Here is an 18,079-nt window from a genome sequence, read left to right as displayed (position 1 = left end):
CAGACACAAGGTGGGCAGACAGAGATGTACGGCCCCGAGGGTCCACTGAAGGCTGCAGCATAGGATGTTCGAAGTGGGACAGGATACAACCTTTCGAATTTGCCTCGCAATAAGTAAGCCGGTCCAGGGTCTTAAATTCCATTATCTTCCGCTCCTTATGAAGAACGGGGCAGTCCGGCGAGCATGGAGAGTGGTGTTCCCCACAGTTGACACAGACAGGCGGAGGCGCACATGGAGAATCGGGATGAGAGGGGCTTCTGCAATCTCGACATGTGGCGCTGGATGGGCAACGGGAGGACATATACCCAAACTTCCAGCACTGGAAGCACCGCATCTGGGGAGGGATGTATGGCTTGACGTCACAACGGTAAACCATTACCTTGACCTTCTCAGGCAATACAGCACCCTCGAAGGCCAAGATAAAGGCACTGGTGGCCACCCTGTTCGTCTTGGGTCCTCTGTGCACACGACGGACAAAATGCACACCACGTCGTTCCAAGTCAGCTCTCAGCTCGTCATCGGATTGTAACAAGAGGTCGCGATGGTAAATAATCCCTTGGACCATATTTATGCTGCTATGGGGAGTGACGGTAACAGGGACCTCTCCCAGCTTATCACACAAGAGCAACGCCCATGACTGGGCTGGGGAGGACGTCTTGAGGAGGATGGACCCATTCCTCATTTTAGACAACCCCGCCACTTCCCCAAACTTATGCTCCAGGTGTTCCACAAAAAACAGAGGCTTTGTCGTAAGAAAGGAGTCACCATCAGTCGTGCTGCAGACAAGGTATTGTGGTACATAAGGCTCTGGCTTGGCACTAGATCTGCGTCCCTCCCACAGCGCAGCCCACGAGGGGAATGACTGAGGGTCATATTGTGCAGCATCAAATTCAATTCTGCCTCGTTAGAGACGCTGGTGGCAGTGCGACCACCAGCTTGGTGAGATTTATTGCGCTTCATTGCGCCACATCCACCCAGATGCCACCTACTCCGAACGAGGGATCTCCCCAAGGGCGCCACCCAGCCAAAGCAATGGGTACCTGGCCGATATCCCATCCCCGTGGCCCAGACAAGATGGGCACATACTCCTTGGCATGCATGGGGAGCAAACAGCTCTGGCATCTGTAGTGCGATCCCTGCGTGGTCAGGGGGCTACCACCAAGAGGATACATGACGACCCCACCACAACAGACTGTCTACCGTGCTGGATTTTAGGTGTTAAAAGGGTCCACAGTTGTTGTGGGCGCTAAGAAGTGGATTGCGCACAAGACGAGGAGGCAACCCAGAAGACATGAGGTGTAAATCCCTCCACACGACAATAGATAGGATGCAAGATGGTGGTTCACGATGGACCAATAGAAAAACACCAAGTAAGGCGTCCTTCCCCAAATGGCACGCACTAACAACGGAAATTTTGAAAAGTGTAGGTCAAACCCATGAGGGGACCATCACATGACGCCGAAACGTTTGAGACTCCTTTTAGTCGCCTCTTACGACAGGCAGGAATACCGCGGGCCTATTCTTACCCCCGAACCCGCAGGGGCAATGGATGGTGAGCTCCACCTTCATCTCGCAAGTAAGACTGACAGTCTTTATCACTTCAGGTGGAACCAGAGACAATCTCTTCCCATGCAAAGCGAAACAATGGTACCATCATGAGACACCACCTGCAGTTTGGCCTTGCGGCCAAAAGGCTTCCCCTGAAAGACGGCAAGTGACTGAATCTGCTTCAGGGTTTTTTACAGATGCAGACAGCACCTGAATCCCATTCATCAGATGAACCAGGGAGGCCTTTTTATCGGCTCCCTGGAATGTCTTTTGCTGCATACCACACCCTGGATTGGTCACCCACTCGAACTCTGGTAAGAAAATGTCATAAGGGAGTACATATTTGGGGTTTCTTATGGACACACTCCTGGCGCAGTACACTTAGTGGATGCACCACAGAATATGACGTGGCAACTCCAAAGCTGATGTGCATGCGATGGCACTATTTTTATTGGAAAACCTCTAAATTCCACAGAGATTCACCATTAAATTCTGGTGTATATGTACCAAATGGAGTGTCGCCCAATCGTGGTGAAATGATGCCAATATTTTGACCAAGGCCGCACAGACGTAGACGATGCGGTTGGAAGACCATTGATATTAAACTTCCTGACAGATTAAAACTGTGTGCCCAACCGAGACTCGAACTAGGGACCTTTGCCTTTCGCGGGCACACAGTTTTAATCTGCCAGGAAGTTTCATATCAGCGTACACTCCGTTGCAGAGTGAAAATCTCATTCTGGAACCATTGATATTAATCACAGACAACAATGTACAGGAAATCGGGGAGGTGGGGGGGACAGAGATTTTCCACTGATGAAGACGTTCACACAGGGGTTCTCGAGTGGCTCCGTGACGAAAGAGGGCATTTCTACGTCGAACAGTTGAATGATTGATAGAAAGTTTTCACCAATGTTTGGTGACTATGTTGGAAAGTAGAGTCATGTATCTGTTTCTTACTGCCGATTTATTCATGCATGTGTCAGTGGTTCGAACCCCCATGATAATGCCACAGGATGGCTTAACGAGCAAAGATACTCGTTGCTGCTTCGAATCAAGTTCACATTTGGTCGAATGGTTTTCGAACAGTCCCTAGTGGTTCCATTCTGTATACCAGTTACACTCCAAGGGGCTACATCACGTTAAGTGGGATTGCAGCCCCACGATGTCCTTAGAGAAGGGCGGAATCATTCGGAGGATACCAGCAGTGTCGAACGTTGTCAGTACGTCGTCGTGTTGCTTGTTGCACAGCGAACAGTCATTTTCAACCACCAAATGTGTGGAACGACGCCCCAAGGGAAAAGCTGATTTCATTGATGACCTTATGCCATCTCTTGAGGCCATTTAGCGTCAGTTCTGAGTGACGGTGTGCCTGGAATGTTTTCCTTAACCACCTATGAGAAAACCGAGTGATTTCAACGCTGAGAATCGCCGTTCTTACCTCCATCACAGAGGCGTCCAAAGAAGGGGTGAATTGTGCTTCAGAGGGAGTGTGACGACCGTCCATGACATCAGTTACCCAGCTTACACCTCAATGAACCTTTGAATTCTGGCCTTTTTTTTCGCTTCCTGTTTGAAGCATCGCCGAGTTCGAGGGTGCCGTCGCAGGGCGCCACACTTGTACATATAGAGTAAGGTTGGAGCCAAATTGGTCCGCAGCTCGTGGTCGCGCGGTAGCGTTCTCGCTTCCCGCGCCCGGGTTCCCGGGTTCGATTCCCGGCGAGGTCAGGGATTTTCTCTGCCTCGTGATGACTGGGTGTTGTGTGATGTCCTTAGGTTAGTTAGGTTTAAGCAGTTCTAAGTTCTTGGGGACTGATGACCATAGATGTTAAGTCCCATAGTGCTCAGAGCCATTTGAACCATTTTGAGCCAAATTTAAAACTTGTGTGTTGCAATGGGAGCTTAAGGGGTTTCAAAAAAGGGACCCTTTGATTGCAGTGCACAGTATAGAAATCCAGTTTTTGAAATGTATTTCCCCAAAAAGTTGTGAATTACATGTGTCATGCAATTGATTTACGAAATATAACAACAACAAACACCTTCCAGAATGATTACGTTATAATTTACACAACACAAAGTAGATGCATAGACTCGCCATACTCAGTATTTCATTTATCACTACGATTGCGATCAAAGTTCTGCATATAATGAGTATGCTAGCATGTTAATGAACGAAATACTGTTTTTCAGTTATTTATATCTACTTACGGGACGTCAGTCCATCAGTTACTTCTTTACTATTAGTGGAATTTGTTTCCTTTTCTGCATTTCCTTCTGTTTGTGTACACTGAATAGTGTCGGATTTGTTGCTGACAGCGGGTACAGTCAACAGGTTAACGTGCGCCTTCTGCTGACTGGAATATTCTTTGCATGTGGTCAGGCATATTCACGTGGACTAGCAGCTAAAATGCATCCCATCTTAAACACATATTAATGCATCCCACCTTAAACACATATTGTCATTTCTATAATTTCTTGCCGCTTTCTAGACTCTTAGTTTCAATGCTATTTTACTCTCCGAAACTTAGCTGAGATATTTGGAAATTCATACTTGTAGAAATATGAACGCTCGTACTAAAATGTTCTTTGGAAGGGGGTTCTCTTCGGCGTCCGCTTAAATGTACTATTGCGCCATCGTACTGAAGCGAGATGTTGCTTTGAGCAGCAAGCGGCACTGTACCGGGTGATCAAAAAGCCATTATAAATTTGAAAACTTAATAAACCACTGAATAATGTAGATAGAGAGGTAAAAATTGACATACATTTTTGGAATGACATGGGGTTTTATTAGAACAAAAAAACACCCCATGTTGTTAGACGCGTGAAAGACTCCGAACATGCTTTACAGTGCTGTTCACAACATTATTCCTCGACTACAGCTATTGTTGAGGAATGATGGTGGACATATTGAGCATTTCCTGTAAAGAACATCGTCTTTGTTTTGTCTTACTTTGTTATGCTAATTATTGCTATTCTGATCAGATAAAGCGCCATCTGTCGGACTTTTTTTGAACATTTGTATTTTTTTCTTCTTCTAATAAAACCCCATGTCATTCCAAGCATGTGTGTCAATTTGTACCTCTCTATCTACATTATTCCGTGATTTATTCAGTTTTCAAATTTATACTGACTTTTTTATAACCCAGTACATAGCAGCTCTATAAGTGTGGAATGTATAATATCAGGGTACGATGCACCAGTTAAGTGTACGGAAAAAGTACAGGTGCAAGAAGATGATTAGTAAGCATGCCTGCCCAAACATTCACGGAAAACCTGTACTGGAGAGTTCTAATACGAGTCAGATGTAGCTTGCTTATTTCCACATTTTACTACTCCGAACATTACAATGTCCTGCCTCATCTGCGAACAAAATACCTTTGTGAAAGGCAGCATCACTAGCATATTGTTGAAACAGGGGCTGCGCAAATTGCATAGAAGGTGCAAAATTGAATGGCCTAGTGCCTGAATAAATTAAGTCAATATTCTGCAGGTGGTACTCTCGTGAAATATCTTCCAAATAATTACGTGACCTGTGGTCATAGCACGCGCCTCTGACGCCTACTGGCTGTAGGTGTAATTTTAATACCTTTATGATGGAATCCTCAAAATATAGTGTTCTCATATTACACCTTTGACTGACGCTGTACTCAGAATGGAGACTTTTTATTTTTCAAAGACTCAATAAAGTGCAGAAAAATGTACTGTGGTGAGGATTCCCGATAGGAACCCCAAGCTCATAAATGTAAAAGTCTTCTTTTTCAGTGTCCCTTGCTTCACCATAAAATGATCGTGCCTGCGGACTAAAAAAGTGTAGTTCACGATTCGTCTAGAACTTTATATGTGAACAAAAACTGATGAGGTGCGTTGAAGGGGCTTAGCATCAGTGTAACAAACTACGTGTTGGCTACAGTGTATTGCATACAACGATAGCTTCATTTATGCACATGTATGATGCTTCAGAACGGTATATATTAGATTGGTGCACAAGTCCATAGCGTTTTTATTTTGGATGTTGGTATTCCGGTGGCAAATGGGTTTATTTATCGATTGTCATTTTTTATTTGTAGTTCACTGTCGCTATTTGAGTTTACATTGTCATTTTGTCATTTTGAGATAGTGAATGGAGGTGCGGAAGATAGAAAATGGAAGGCCCAATGGAGAAATGGGAATATTTCCGACGTTTTCTTCTGTTTTAGTTTGGGGATAATGTCACTGGACAGTGCAAGACAAGAAAATAGTTTTCTCGTTTTAAGGAGGATCGTCTTGACATTAGTGACTGTCCACATTCAGGAAGGCCTTCGGGGATTGATGAAGAGCATTTAAACGCATTGGTTGGTTGGTTGGTTTGTGGGGGTTAAAGGGACCAGACTACTTAGGTCATCTTTAAACGCATTAAACCAGAATGATCCACGTCAGTGTACTCGACAACTGACAGCTGAGATTAACTGTGATCGATCCAGCTTCCTGTGACGTTTGTATGCAATGGGGAAGATTAAAAAATCGGTTGTATCCGTATCACATGCTCTAAGACAAAATCACCAGACACAGCAGGTGGCCATGTGCGCATCTATACTTGATCGTCATCAATTAGCTCGTGAACAACACCGTATTGTTACTGGTGACGAAAGATGGTGTCGTTATGCTCACATAAGGAAAATAAAGGAATGGTTGAGTCCAAACAAAGCAGCAACTTTCCGTACAAAGACCAGCGCGTATCCACAAAAGAAAATCTAATGCGTCTGATGAAACAGCGAGCGTGTGGTGTAGTACGAATTGCTTGCCCGAGGTCTTGCAGACGCACTCTAATAATAACGACAAGGAAGACTGTCAAGAGATGCTGCTGAACGACAACGACCGCCCGTATTCTGCTAGAATGACAGAATACGCAGTGCAGGTTGGTTGGTTGGTTGGTTGGTTTGTTGGATTGAAGGGACCAAACTGCGACGGTGATCGGTGACGCACATGCACTAATATTGCAACTGCCTGTAAATCCGTCGTGAGGGAGAGAGGCGAGGAGTGGTAGTCTGTGTTGACGAAGATACCTACTCCTCCTCGAGCTCTCTGTCCACTCAGGTCGTCCTTTTTGTGGAGGACATAACCACGTAGCTCAGAGGTGTATGTTTCACTGAAATTTGTCTCTTGCAGACATACACACATAGGTCTATCCTGAATCAATAGACGTAGTTCCTCCACATGTGTCCTGAACCCTTGCAGGTTCCATTGTAGTATGGGAGCCATCACGGTGGTTGTATTTTCTGCCTCTCTTTCCGCCGAGGCGGGGAGACTGCACCGGGTGGAGGCTCAGTCTTGGGGCGAGATGATTGCCCCATATCCTCAGACTCCATCAGCTCTGGGGAAGAGTCTGATGAAGCGTCTAGCGGGACAACATTAACATGATCCGACGGTTTACCAGCCGATTTAATCTGTTGGTGCTGCTTCACATGTGCTTTCCTTTGTTTAGAGGGCTTTGCTGGAACCAGAGCTGGGGTGTTTATGACCATGCTGGGCTTTGGTACAGCCTCAGCAATCGGAGATGCCTGGGGCTCTTCAATTTTAGCTACTGTACCTTTCTCTGCTGTTCTAGGAGGGGCTACAGGATCTGACACACTTGCTGCCTTGCAAGTGCACTGACATGTGCAGGTGTTTGCGCCAACACTAACAACCTTCATCTGTGTAGATGCATCGACCTTTGGAGGCGGCTTCTGAACAATGGAAGCAAAAGACGTAACCAATGTGGGGGGTGGGGAGGGAGGCTGAATGGCCTTAAAGATCTTTTGGCTTCACTGTAGGGGATACGCTTAGCTGTTTTTATTTCTTGTATTTTATATTCCTCTAGGAAGATTCTACAGTCCCTACTCCAAACAGGGTGTCTTTCATAACAGTTTATACATCGGACAGGCGGCGAACAGTCAATTCCGTCATGGGCAGCCTTACTACAAATGCCACACATCGCTTCTCCTATGCACCCTAGAGTTGTATGCCCAATACGCTGGCACTTAAAACAGTGCATTGGGTTTGGGACATACGACCGGACGTTTAGTCGAAGAAATCCTGCCTTGACGTGTTCTGGGAGTTTGGGCATATTGAAAGTAAGAATGAAGGAGTCAGATTTCACCAGGTTCCCATCCACCCTTTTCATGATGTTCTGAACGTCAACAATTCCGTCCTGAGCCCACTCACTCTTTAATTCTTCTACAGTTATGTCAACGAGATCCCTACAGGTAACAACACCCTTACTGGAGTTCAGGGTGCTGTGAAGCTCTGTATCGATAGTGTATTCCCCCAAGCTTTTAGCTGTTTGAAGGTTAACTGCTTGCTGAGCAATTGATGTTTCAACAAGCAGTGTCCCATTCCGTAAACGCTTCAGTGATTTTAAAGTTCCAGCTATTCCTTCTAGAACCTTTTGAATATACACTCCTGGAAATTGAAATAAGAACACCGTGAATTCATTGTCCCAGGAAGGGGAAACTTTATTGACACATTCCTGGGGTCAGATACATCACATGATCACACTGACAGAACCACAGGCACATAGACACAGGCAACAGAGCATGCACAATGTCGGCACTAGTACAGTGTATATCCACCTTTCGCAGCAATGCAGGCTGCTATTCTCCCATGGAGACGATCGTAGAGATGCTGGAAGTAGTCCTGTGGAACGGCTTGCCATGCCATTTCCACCTGGCGCCTCAGTTGGACCAGCGTTCGTGCTGGACGTGCAGACCGCGTCAGACGACGCTTCATCCAGTCCCAAACATGCTCAAAGGGGGACAGATCCGGAGATCTTGCTGACCAGGGTAGTTGACTTACACCTTCTACAGCACGTTGGGTGGCACGGGATACATGCGGACGTGCATTGTCCTGTTGGAACAGCAAGTTCCCTTGCCGGTCTAGGAATGGTAGAACGATGGGTTCGATGACGGTTTGGATGTACCGTGCACTATTCAGTGTCCCCTCGACGATCACCAGAGGTGTACAGCCAGTGTAGGAGATCGCTCCCCACACCATGATGCCAGGTGTTGGCCCTGTGTGCCTCGGTCGTATGCAGTCCTGATTGTAGCGCTCACCTGCACGGCGCCAAACACGCATACGACCATCATTGGTACCAAGGCAGAAGCGACTCTCATCGCTGAAGACGACACGTCTCCATTCGTCCCTCCATTCACGCCTGTCACGACACCACTGGAGGCGGGCTGCACTATGTTGGGGCGTGAGCGGAAGACGGCCTAACGGTGTGCGGGACCGTAGCCCAGCTTCATGGAGACGGTTGCGAATGGTCCTCGCCGATACCCCAGGAGCAACAGTGTCCCTAATTTGCTGGGAAGTGGCGGTGCGGTCCCCTACGGCACTGCGTAGGATCCTACGGTCTTGGCGTGCATCCGTGCGTCGCTGCGGTCCGGTCCCAGGTCGACGGGCACGTGCACCTTCCGCCGACCACTGGCGACAACATTTATGTACTGTGGAGACCTCACGCCCCACGTGTTGAGCAATTCGGCGGTACGTCCATCCGGCCTCCCGCATGCCCACTATACGCCCTCGCTCAAATTCTGTCAACTGCACATACGGTTCACGTCCACGCTGTCGTGGCATGCTACCAGTGTTAACGACTGCGATGGAGCTCCGTATGCCACGGCAAACTGGTTGACACTGACGGCGGCGGTGCACAAATGCTGCGCAGCTAGCGCCATTCGACGGCCAACACCACGGTTCCTGGTGTGTCCGCTGTGCCGTGCGTGTGATCATTGCTTGTACAGCCCTCTCACAGTGTCTGGAGCAAGTATGTTGGGTCTGACACACCGGTGTCAATGTGTTCTTTTTTCCATTTCCAGGAGTGTAGAATGGCGAAACCTTTTCAAAGGAACCATCTTTCCTTTTTATTGTGAAAAACACATTCTGGTTGTCAGTATGTGCTCTGTTACTCTGAACTGCTGTACGTTTGCTGAAGCTGGAGTCAGGAGGACTGGCTAACCTAGCCCTCTTGTTGGATTGGGCGGTAGTGCCTACCAGCGGTCCACCCATCCCACTGGCCAGCGAAAAATTAGAAAGAGGAAAAGAGGAAGAACTCGTGGTATTCATGGTCGTCCCACGAGCAGCTAGGGAAACTTACGTCCATCCAGACAGAGCTCCGGATGCCTGGATAAGCCTTGTACAACTGTGGTGTGCAGGTTCCCCAGAGGTTGCCCGCTAGCGACTGTTCCACCTCAACAGCCATGCATCTTATCGGCGCGCAGCACACCTTAAGATTGAAGGTTTTTTTTATAGAGGTATGTACCGTCCTCGCGATCCAGGCAATCAAGCCAAGATCCCCGGTCCCTAAGACACACAACGTTCCACCGTTGCGCCACATGGTGGTCGCTGAAGCATACCCAGAGCTTACGGTATCAGCAGACTGGCGGCGCACACCAGTCCACAGCTCGAGGACCCCGGGTTCGCCAAGCAAACGAATGCTGAGCCCCCTGAGAGACCAACTTTTAGGGCAATTTTACTACGGCTCTGTGAAACGAACATAAAATAATTCGTGTCTAAAATATTCATTCTGTAGCATGGTTTTTTTATTTTTTTTTTACATTCCGAAGAGTGCCGACAAGTATGGGTCTGTGGGACACAAAATGTATGTAACCAAACCTAAGCTGATGCCATTCTGGTCACGACTAAGCCATACGAACATGGCTAAACAGTTTTTTTTGTAATATTCTTAATGCTCTTCATGGCATAATTTTGTGCAGTTACCTATAATAGTAGTTCGCACAATCAAATCACAGAAGTAGGTGAGTAAAATCAATACATTGCCAGTTCGAAAAGAACTGTAAATAAGTTCAAATATAAATAAATCTAATACTAACATAAAATAGTGTTATCGCCTTATAGTTCTACAGTAAGACCTAGCTTCAGTTAAATATAACAAAACATATGAAACAAGTGGTCATGCTACACAGACTTTGGTTAACATTCCTTCTCACGATGTACTGTGCTGTACAACATACTGGTGGCAGTACTGTTCAGGCTGTCTCTTGAAATACGAATACTGTTTCTCCACAAAACCAAATAAAAATATCGTAGGTCACACCTTCAGCTACATATTACGTTTTAGTGATAAGAACAATTGTTATGCAAGTTGACTTGAATGTTGTAGACCCTGTTCAAATTTCATTTTCATTTTTCATTTCATTTATTATCATCCTTTGCATCATTTAAATGATATAGGAATTGTCATAATACTGTCCAGAATATGCACAGCAGAATATTACAAATTTTTATCAAACCCATAAAATTAACATTATGTTGAAAATTAAAACATTGAATTAATAGGGTGTTCTTTTACATTCTCTTTTAACATGTATCGTATGTAATGGATTTATAAATATTTAGTACATTTTGGAAACACATATTACACATAATTTATAGTTAAAAGGGTATAAACGAGACACAGAACTGACAATGAGAACAACATGACAATACAACTATCAGTTAGTGATATAAGGATTCAATATATGGCTCTATGCTAAAAAAAAACATTTATTTATCAGAAACTTTTTTAAATCTGACTTAAACTTCCTTCATCTTCTGTTCCCCTGATTTAGAATGTCAGAGCGTTATAAAGCTTTATTCCATAGTGGATCACATGTTTTTGAGTTTTTGTTTTTCTTGTTCTTTCTACTTGCAGATTCTTACACATTCGTGGATTGTAGTCATGAAGATCTGAATTTAGACATAAACTACTCAAGTGTGTTCTTATATGCAGTGTGCTTTTTAATATGTACAAAGATGGTACTCTAAGTATGTTTAGCTGCATGAACAAGGGCTTGCAGTGTGTTTGTGGAGCGCTGTGTCTAATAATTCTAACGGCCTTTTTCTGTAATTTAAAAACGTCTCACAAGCGACATTTAATTGCATTCCAGGATGTTATTCCATAGGATATAATAGAATCAAATGTTTCAGATCTACAAGAATCCGCACTGCGCTTTGTGCAACCATGCCAAAATGAAAAGTCTGAACTGCTGGTCGGATGACGGCGTGATTGGGAGACAGAAGACCGAGTTATCGTTGATCACATTGCTGAATCTCTACTGGAGTATTGGCGACAAAAACTGCCGTCCACCTACGCATATCTACGACCCACTGCATGAAGTATGTCAGCCTATAACTGATTCTTGTCCTGAAAATACAGTTTATGACAATGGTATATGCGTTGGAAAAATTTCGAACGGAACCAACTCTACTCTGGGATCAACAGATCTTAAAACATCATGTGCAGTTATAAGTCTTCGCAGCGAAGAATTTATCGTTCTCAATAACTCTATCCAGTTGGCCCTAAAGACTTCCCATCAGGTGATACCAGAAGGTCAATACGAACTCACTGAGACTGGAGACGCCAAAGTTTGCTACAATGCCATCACTAGCCTCCCCCATGTTCAGGATAGCCTCGTCACCATTATTTGCCTTTCTTTGTCGGTCGTATGCCTCGCACTGCACAATGTAATTTACTGTATGCTTCCAAAATTGCAGAACCTTCCTGCTAGGAATCTGTTCTCCATGTCCTTGTCCCTTTTCTTTGCCCAACTGATTTTTCTAACTGGACTGAGTCCAGTGCTACCTGTTTCCGAGCCGGTGTGCGTTGCAATAGCAGTTTCTATACAGTACTTTTTTCTCACGTCCTTCTTCTGGATGAATGTTCTGAGCTTTGATGTGTGGAAAACATTCGGGGGTAAAACGCTTTCCTACGGATCAAGAGGCAATCACTGGAAGTATGCTATTTATGCGTGGGGCACACCAGTGTTAACAATTTGTTTGTCTATGTTTTTCGAATATGTAGATATTCTACCAGTGCAGTTTCGGCCTAATTATGCACAGTTAAGAACATGTTGGTTCGGTAGTCAAGAAGGTCTGTTGATATTTTTCGTCGCACCAATGTTTGCAGTAATTCTTATGAATGTAGCATTTTTTGGTAGTACCGTATACAAACTGATTAAAAACGACGAGAGTCGACACTTTGCCACGAACCCTCCTCAGAGAGGATCTGTGACGGCGGGAGATAAAAACAAATTCCGTATGTCTCAGAGAAAGCCCAGCTGCAAAACCGTTCAAATTAGCCATGTGACTGGGAAGAGAGATAAAATTCAGTTTTACTTATACCTGAAACTATTCGTTATTATGGGCCTCACTTGGCTTTCGGGAATTATTGCCATATTATTTAACTTGGACATTCTTAGGTACATATTCGTCATTTTTAACGGACTACAAGGAGTATTTATATTTCTAATGTTTGACTTCAAGTGTAAAATTGGTGGGATGCTTTGTGGGACACTGTTTAGGCACTGTGTTACGCAGCCTGACAACTCCACCAAAAGCAATAGCACTTCCAGAAGCAACTTGAACAGCGTCGAAACTAAACATACTTGCTTGTAGTAGTGTATTCTGTGATAATGAGAATGGATTGCTGGTATGGGGAATCGAACCGCGTCTACTGTTTTGAGTTACCATGTTATTTCATGTTGAGAATGTGGTAACGTCACAAGTATTGTGCACATTGTTGGCTGATAAAATGTGAATGTTTGCAGCCACATAATGTTTTTTACACTACAAGATGTTATCCATCCTTATTGAAGTAATACACCGCAAAATGAATAGATACTGGGAACCAAATACGATGCTGACAGAAATGCGTAATGTTCTCGTCCATAATAGACTGCAATCAATTAAATTTTCTACAGTGTCTTATTGAACGTGATGCTGCAATAGACACGGTGTTAGCTTAAATTTGTAGCAGGAAGGAAAATTTTTCTGTGCGCTTTTCATTAGGTGGCTGAGTATCAGTATGGAACGATATTGTGTATGGGCGCGAAAACTGAACCAACGATCAATCATTTGTACTGCGGTCTTTTCAAATAGTTCAGAAGTTTGTCTCTGAGCTATCCGATTAAGTGGGAGTTACAAACAAAATTCTCTTTACAACTGAGAAATGGTTGTTATAGAATTCACGACGAATTCTGAAACTGTGAGAGTAAAAGAACTTCGTTATTATAAGAAAATACAAATGGGCATTCTTCATTCTTCAGAGAAATAAGATTCTTTAACCTGTGTTGCTCTAGGTCAGATGTGTGATGCATCTTGCTGTTAGAGTCACTTGCGTAACAAATAAACACAAAGGATTCACTAATAGAGTGAGGAAAGTGTGCAGCATAGCCCCTGAGTTAGGACGTGAAAAGGTTATCAATCATTGACTGGGACAATTGGCTCTTGTAGACTTAAAGTGAAGAGTTGAACAGTCTGTTCCCAGAACGTCTTTGTCAGTGCTAGTGAATCCGTAACAGAGTTCCGAACTCAGTCCAGGTGAATAGCTTGGTCGGAGTGCAGCGCGATGGGATGGTGTTATCCAGGAAATATGAACGGCAAACTACTTCTGCTTTCTGCACGCTTCCTTCGGCAGTGCGGTATCGTTGCCCAGCATGTTCTCGTTGTGTATGCCGTAGTCATGGGGACTCACGTTTTCCATATTGTCTCCATGGTGCTATGCTCGGAGTGGACATGGCAGTTATTGTTTCCATTAGCCAGGCTGCCTCATTGCGAATGCTAAACAGAGTTTGTAGTTCATGTGACTCTTGTTCGGAGAGCCTTGTTGAATATTAAAATATATTTCATGCACAGAGTACTATGAGAACATTTGTCCAAACAAGCGAAAATAAGGCTGCATTAGTTTTAGACTTTTTGTGATTTTGATATCTAATAAGAAATATTTTCACTATTCTATAGATTTTGCATCCTTTTTATAGGGACTCAGTAAATGGCAGACGGACAATGATGAGCTTTTACATGGATTGCCTTTGAAAATACTGAGGGGAAAGGTCTCTCTTCATACTAGCACCATCCTCCTGGCTCAGGGGGACCAGTTGGGACTGGTAGTTCAAATGGCTCTAGGCACTATGGGACTAAACATCTGAGATCATTAGTTCCCTAGACTTAGAACTACAAATATATAACTACCCTAAGGACAACACACACACCCATGTCCAAGACAGGATTCGAACCTGCGACCTTAGCACCAGCACGGTTCTGGACTGAAGTGCCTAGAACAGCTCGGCCACAGCGGTCGGTAGTTGGGACTGAGCGACTGCCATTTATTCCTCCTCCAATGGCGTCATCTGGATGCGACATGGAGGGGAGTGAACACCGCTTTCCCAAACGTTGTCGGTTTAGCAGACCTTGGTGTCATTATTTCCCATTCAACTAGCTCCTCAGCCAGCATCACTAGGCTGAGTGCACCCCATTCCTGTCCTCTCACCAAGGGAAAATTTCTGCCAGCACCAGAAACTGAACTAGGATCCTCCACATAACAGCGACCCATGCTGACCTTCAGAGGCAGTCTTCATACTAGGGGTACACAATATATGTAAAGACGGTCATATCATCACTATTATTAAATCGTTTTGAAAGTTCTACGGTCGCAGCCAGAAGCAGGTTTCTTTGTATTTTAATCGCGAAAATACTCATCATTTTGGGCGAATTTTTTATTGGTTGTGTATCACTAACATGTGTTTTCTCCAGAATGGCGCAATACTGGCACATGATAGCGAAATACCAGAGGGATGGGTCCCGTTGTATAAGTGCCAGAGAGAGGCGTTGCGTCCAATGAATTTCTGTTAAGAAGAGACTTCGCCGATCCTCTGCAGTCAAATCTCATCACAGCGCTGTTCGCTTTGCACCTCTCTGACATGTCCCTCTTTTAATGAGTATGATGCAGAGTAGTCTGTCTCTTCATACCAATAGTCATTATGTAATGGAAGTTAACATGGTCGACTACTGTGGTGCCTGGTACTCTGGGTGGGTCCCTCTTGATGGTGCAGGCTTTTGAATCTCGTATCTGTCCGATTACTTTTAGTTAATCTGATATTATGAGTTCAGACTCATAGTTGGGCTTGAATAAAAAGGATAATATTGTCTGGAACAGAATGGATTATGCCTGAATGTGAGATTTTAACATGGTCTCGAAACCTGTGGTCTATGAAGTTGGGCATGGAGAAACTGACAGGTACTAAAACTCTGAGAATTTTAGCTTGGTGATATATCAGAAAAAAATCCACAGTAAGTGGATATCTACAGTATTTATTTTTCTTGGTAAATGGGGGCAAGTTCAAAAAGCATTCTTCAGATAATAGCCAAACTCTTTGTCAATGATGACAACTTTGGATAGACCATTATATCTGTTTTGCAAAGTTGCGCACTAGGTCATGGTAGTCATTATTGTGTGATAGTGGCCCTGTCAGCTGATAATTGATTAATAAATACAGTAAATACTTTAGAGTGCTAAGAGTTTGTTTTACCTTTTATGAATTATTATCTCAAACAGTGATGGAAAAAATCTGTTAATATGAAGAGTATTGTAATCACTGAAGCATATGCTGAAAGAAACGACTGAAATTATTTTTACAACACTATTGTAAGAAAATATACTTCTAGCCTATTACATAAAAATGAATGACAGTCATTTTTATCAGCTTTATCAATCATAAGACAGCAAAGAAAAAGTAACATTAAGTAGGGAAAACTTTCCTAATGTTTTCAAAAATGTTATATTTAATTTCGGGTTTCTAGGCCATCATTAGATGAAAAATTTATCGAATCAAATACTCACTATAACTGAAATATGCGCCGATATTCCGATGTACATACAATAGAAGAATAGATTTTCACTATGGTGTAATTGGAATACCTTATAAAGAAAAACTATTTTCCTTAGTTTAAAATCACTGCATAAGTATTAATGTGTTTATTCCCTACCACTGTTCTGTTGTAAGTCTCTGGCTTGTAGTCCCCAAAACCATTACAAACATTCTATTTTTTATATGTAATAAACTTCTCATCCACACATTGTGTCTGCTAGACAGTCTGTTTTAGCTCAAAGAAAGATTCTTCTTCTATACTGTTAGTTTAGAGTTTTTATTGTGAGTCTAGTGAAATCATTAATTTCATAGACCATACCGGTCTATCAGATTGAATTTTGTCATGAGATTGAATGTCATCCACTGCTTTTGATTTTCCTAGTCCAGTATTTGAATGCACCCTTTAACAGGGTTAAATGTGGTTAAAGATGGTCAACATTGGGCTGCCAAAAGAAACAGTACTGACAAAAGTAATATGAAGACATGTTTACAAGCATAGGTTATAAAGAAGTCCAATTATCAGTAACACTAAAATAAAATTAACAACTTAGAAAATTATATACGCCACTTCTGTAAATCTAGAACATGGATCTTGTTAGTCCTCATGTTACTGCGTCAAACTGGGAAGCGTTGTTACACCCTAGCTGCAGTAGCCACTAAACTATGTTTATATTGTTACTACTTACTAAATTATTATCGAAAATTTATAGATATGTATTACAATTATTTGTATATGTTGAACATGAGGGCGAGATGTAATAAATTCCTTTGGATCTCACAAAGCAGAATAACATACATTCCAGAGACTGATGGTTCGTTAGTGCTAAATTTACGCAAATTTATTCATTTACATTGCCATTTGTTATGTTACAATATTTTCTATTAATGGTTTGTGAGCTTTAATATTTTCAGAAATTTAAACTGACTCATGTGTTATGTGACTATGTTACTTATGACACAGTGCAACTGTAAAACAATAAACTGTATAAAGCCAGTTGTCTTACCTCTTTGTTGAATTTCGGCACTACTTACATTTCGTTGCTACTTACAGTTATTATATCTGAAATGAATTACATGCACTAAAATAATATGAATGAAATTCAGAAGAGAAGACATCAGTTAAATGCATTGACATTATACGTATTCAGAAGTGGTCACTATCGCATGTGGAAGTATCCATCATCAGGAATGAAAAATTATGTCGGACCACGATATTCTGCTTACCACAAACTGAAACCTAATCAGCAAGTAAACGAAGTTATTAACAGAAAAAATAAAAGCTGTAGATGTTTCCTTACAACAGAGAGCTTTAACACGATAGAGAGGACCTGCAGGTAATGTTAAAATAATAATTGTTGCTGGTGATTTAAATATAAGTTTTTAAGAAAACTCTTCCAGTAAAAATTTATTGTGGTCAGTAACATTATCATTCAACTTAATTCTTAATTTAAACTTCTCAGTTTAGGTAGGTAATTGCTCAAAAACAGCCACGGATATAATATTTTTGTGTAAAGGTCTAATGAGCAAAACTGTGTTACAAAACAGTAGTTAATGGCTTCTCAGACAAGGACATGCAGTTCCTTTTGTTAAATGTTTATACTGAGTCGGGAACAAAATCTACTAAACATGAGATATCGAGGCTTGTCAGTGGGTCAAAAATTGATAATTTTAAGACACTTCTCAAAGGCATAAATGGGAGTGATGTCATCATGGGACGAAAGAAAAGAAAAACAATACTTTTACTGATAAAGTCCTCAACTGTTCCGCTCAAAAAATAATCCAGATAAGACCGAAGTCTACAGAAAAAGCCATGAATTACTCAAGGAATAAAAGTATCTAGTGAGATAAAATCGAAGCTCTATCTGGGACACTGT

The 18,079-nt window shown here is 42.9% G+C and overlaps 1 protein-coding gene across 1 annotated transcript in view; it reads left to right on the top strand.

Annotated features, from left to right (window-relative positions):
* Positions 1-17,221, top strand: part of LOC126278566 (adhesion G-protein coupled receptor D1-like) — a 159,291-nt gene extending 142,070 nt beyond the window's left edge. Inside the window, exon 7 of the mRNA XM_049978767.1 lies at positions 11,488-17,221. Within this exon, the coding sequence (XP_049834724.1) occupies positions 11,488-12,954 (1,467 nt within the window). The 3' untranslated portion in view covers positions 12,955-17,221. The remainder of the gene's footprint in view (positions 1-11,487) is intronic.
* The last annotated feature ends 858 nt before the right edge of the window (positions 17,222-18,079 follow it).

Source organism: Schistocerca gregaria, chromosome 6 (genome assembly GCF_023897955.1).
Source record: "Schistocerca gregaria isolate iqSchGreg1 chromosome 6, iqSchGreg1.2, whole genome shotgun sequence".
Taxonomy (NCBI): domain Eukaryota; kingdom Metazoa; phylum Arthropoda; class Insecta; order Orthoptera; family Acrididae; genus Schistocerca; species Schistocerca gregaria.
The sequence above is the reverse complement of the archived record's forward strand: the minus strand, read 5'-3'. Positions and strand labels throughout refer to the sequence as shown.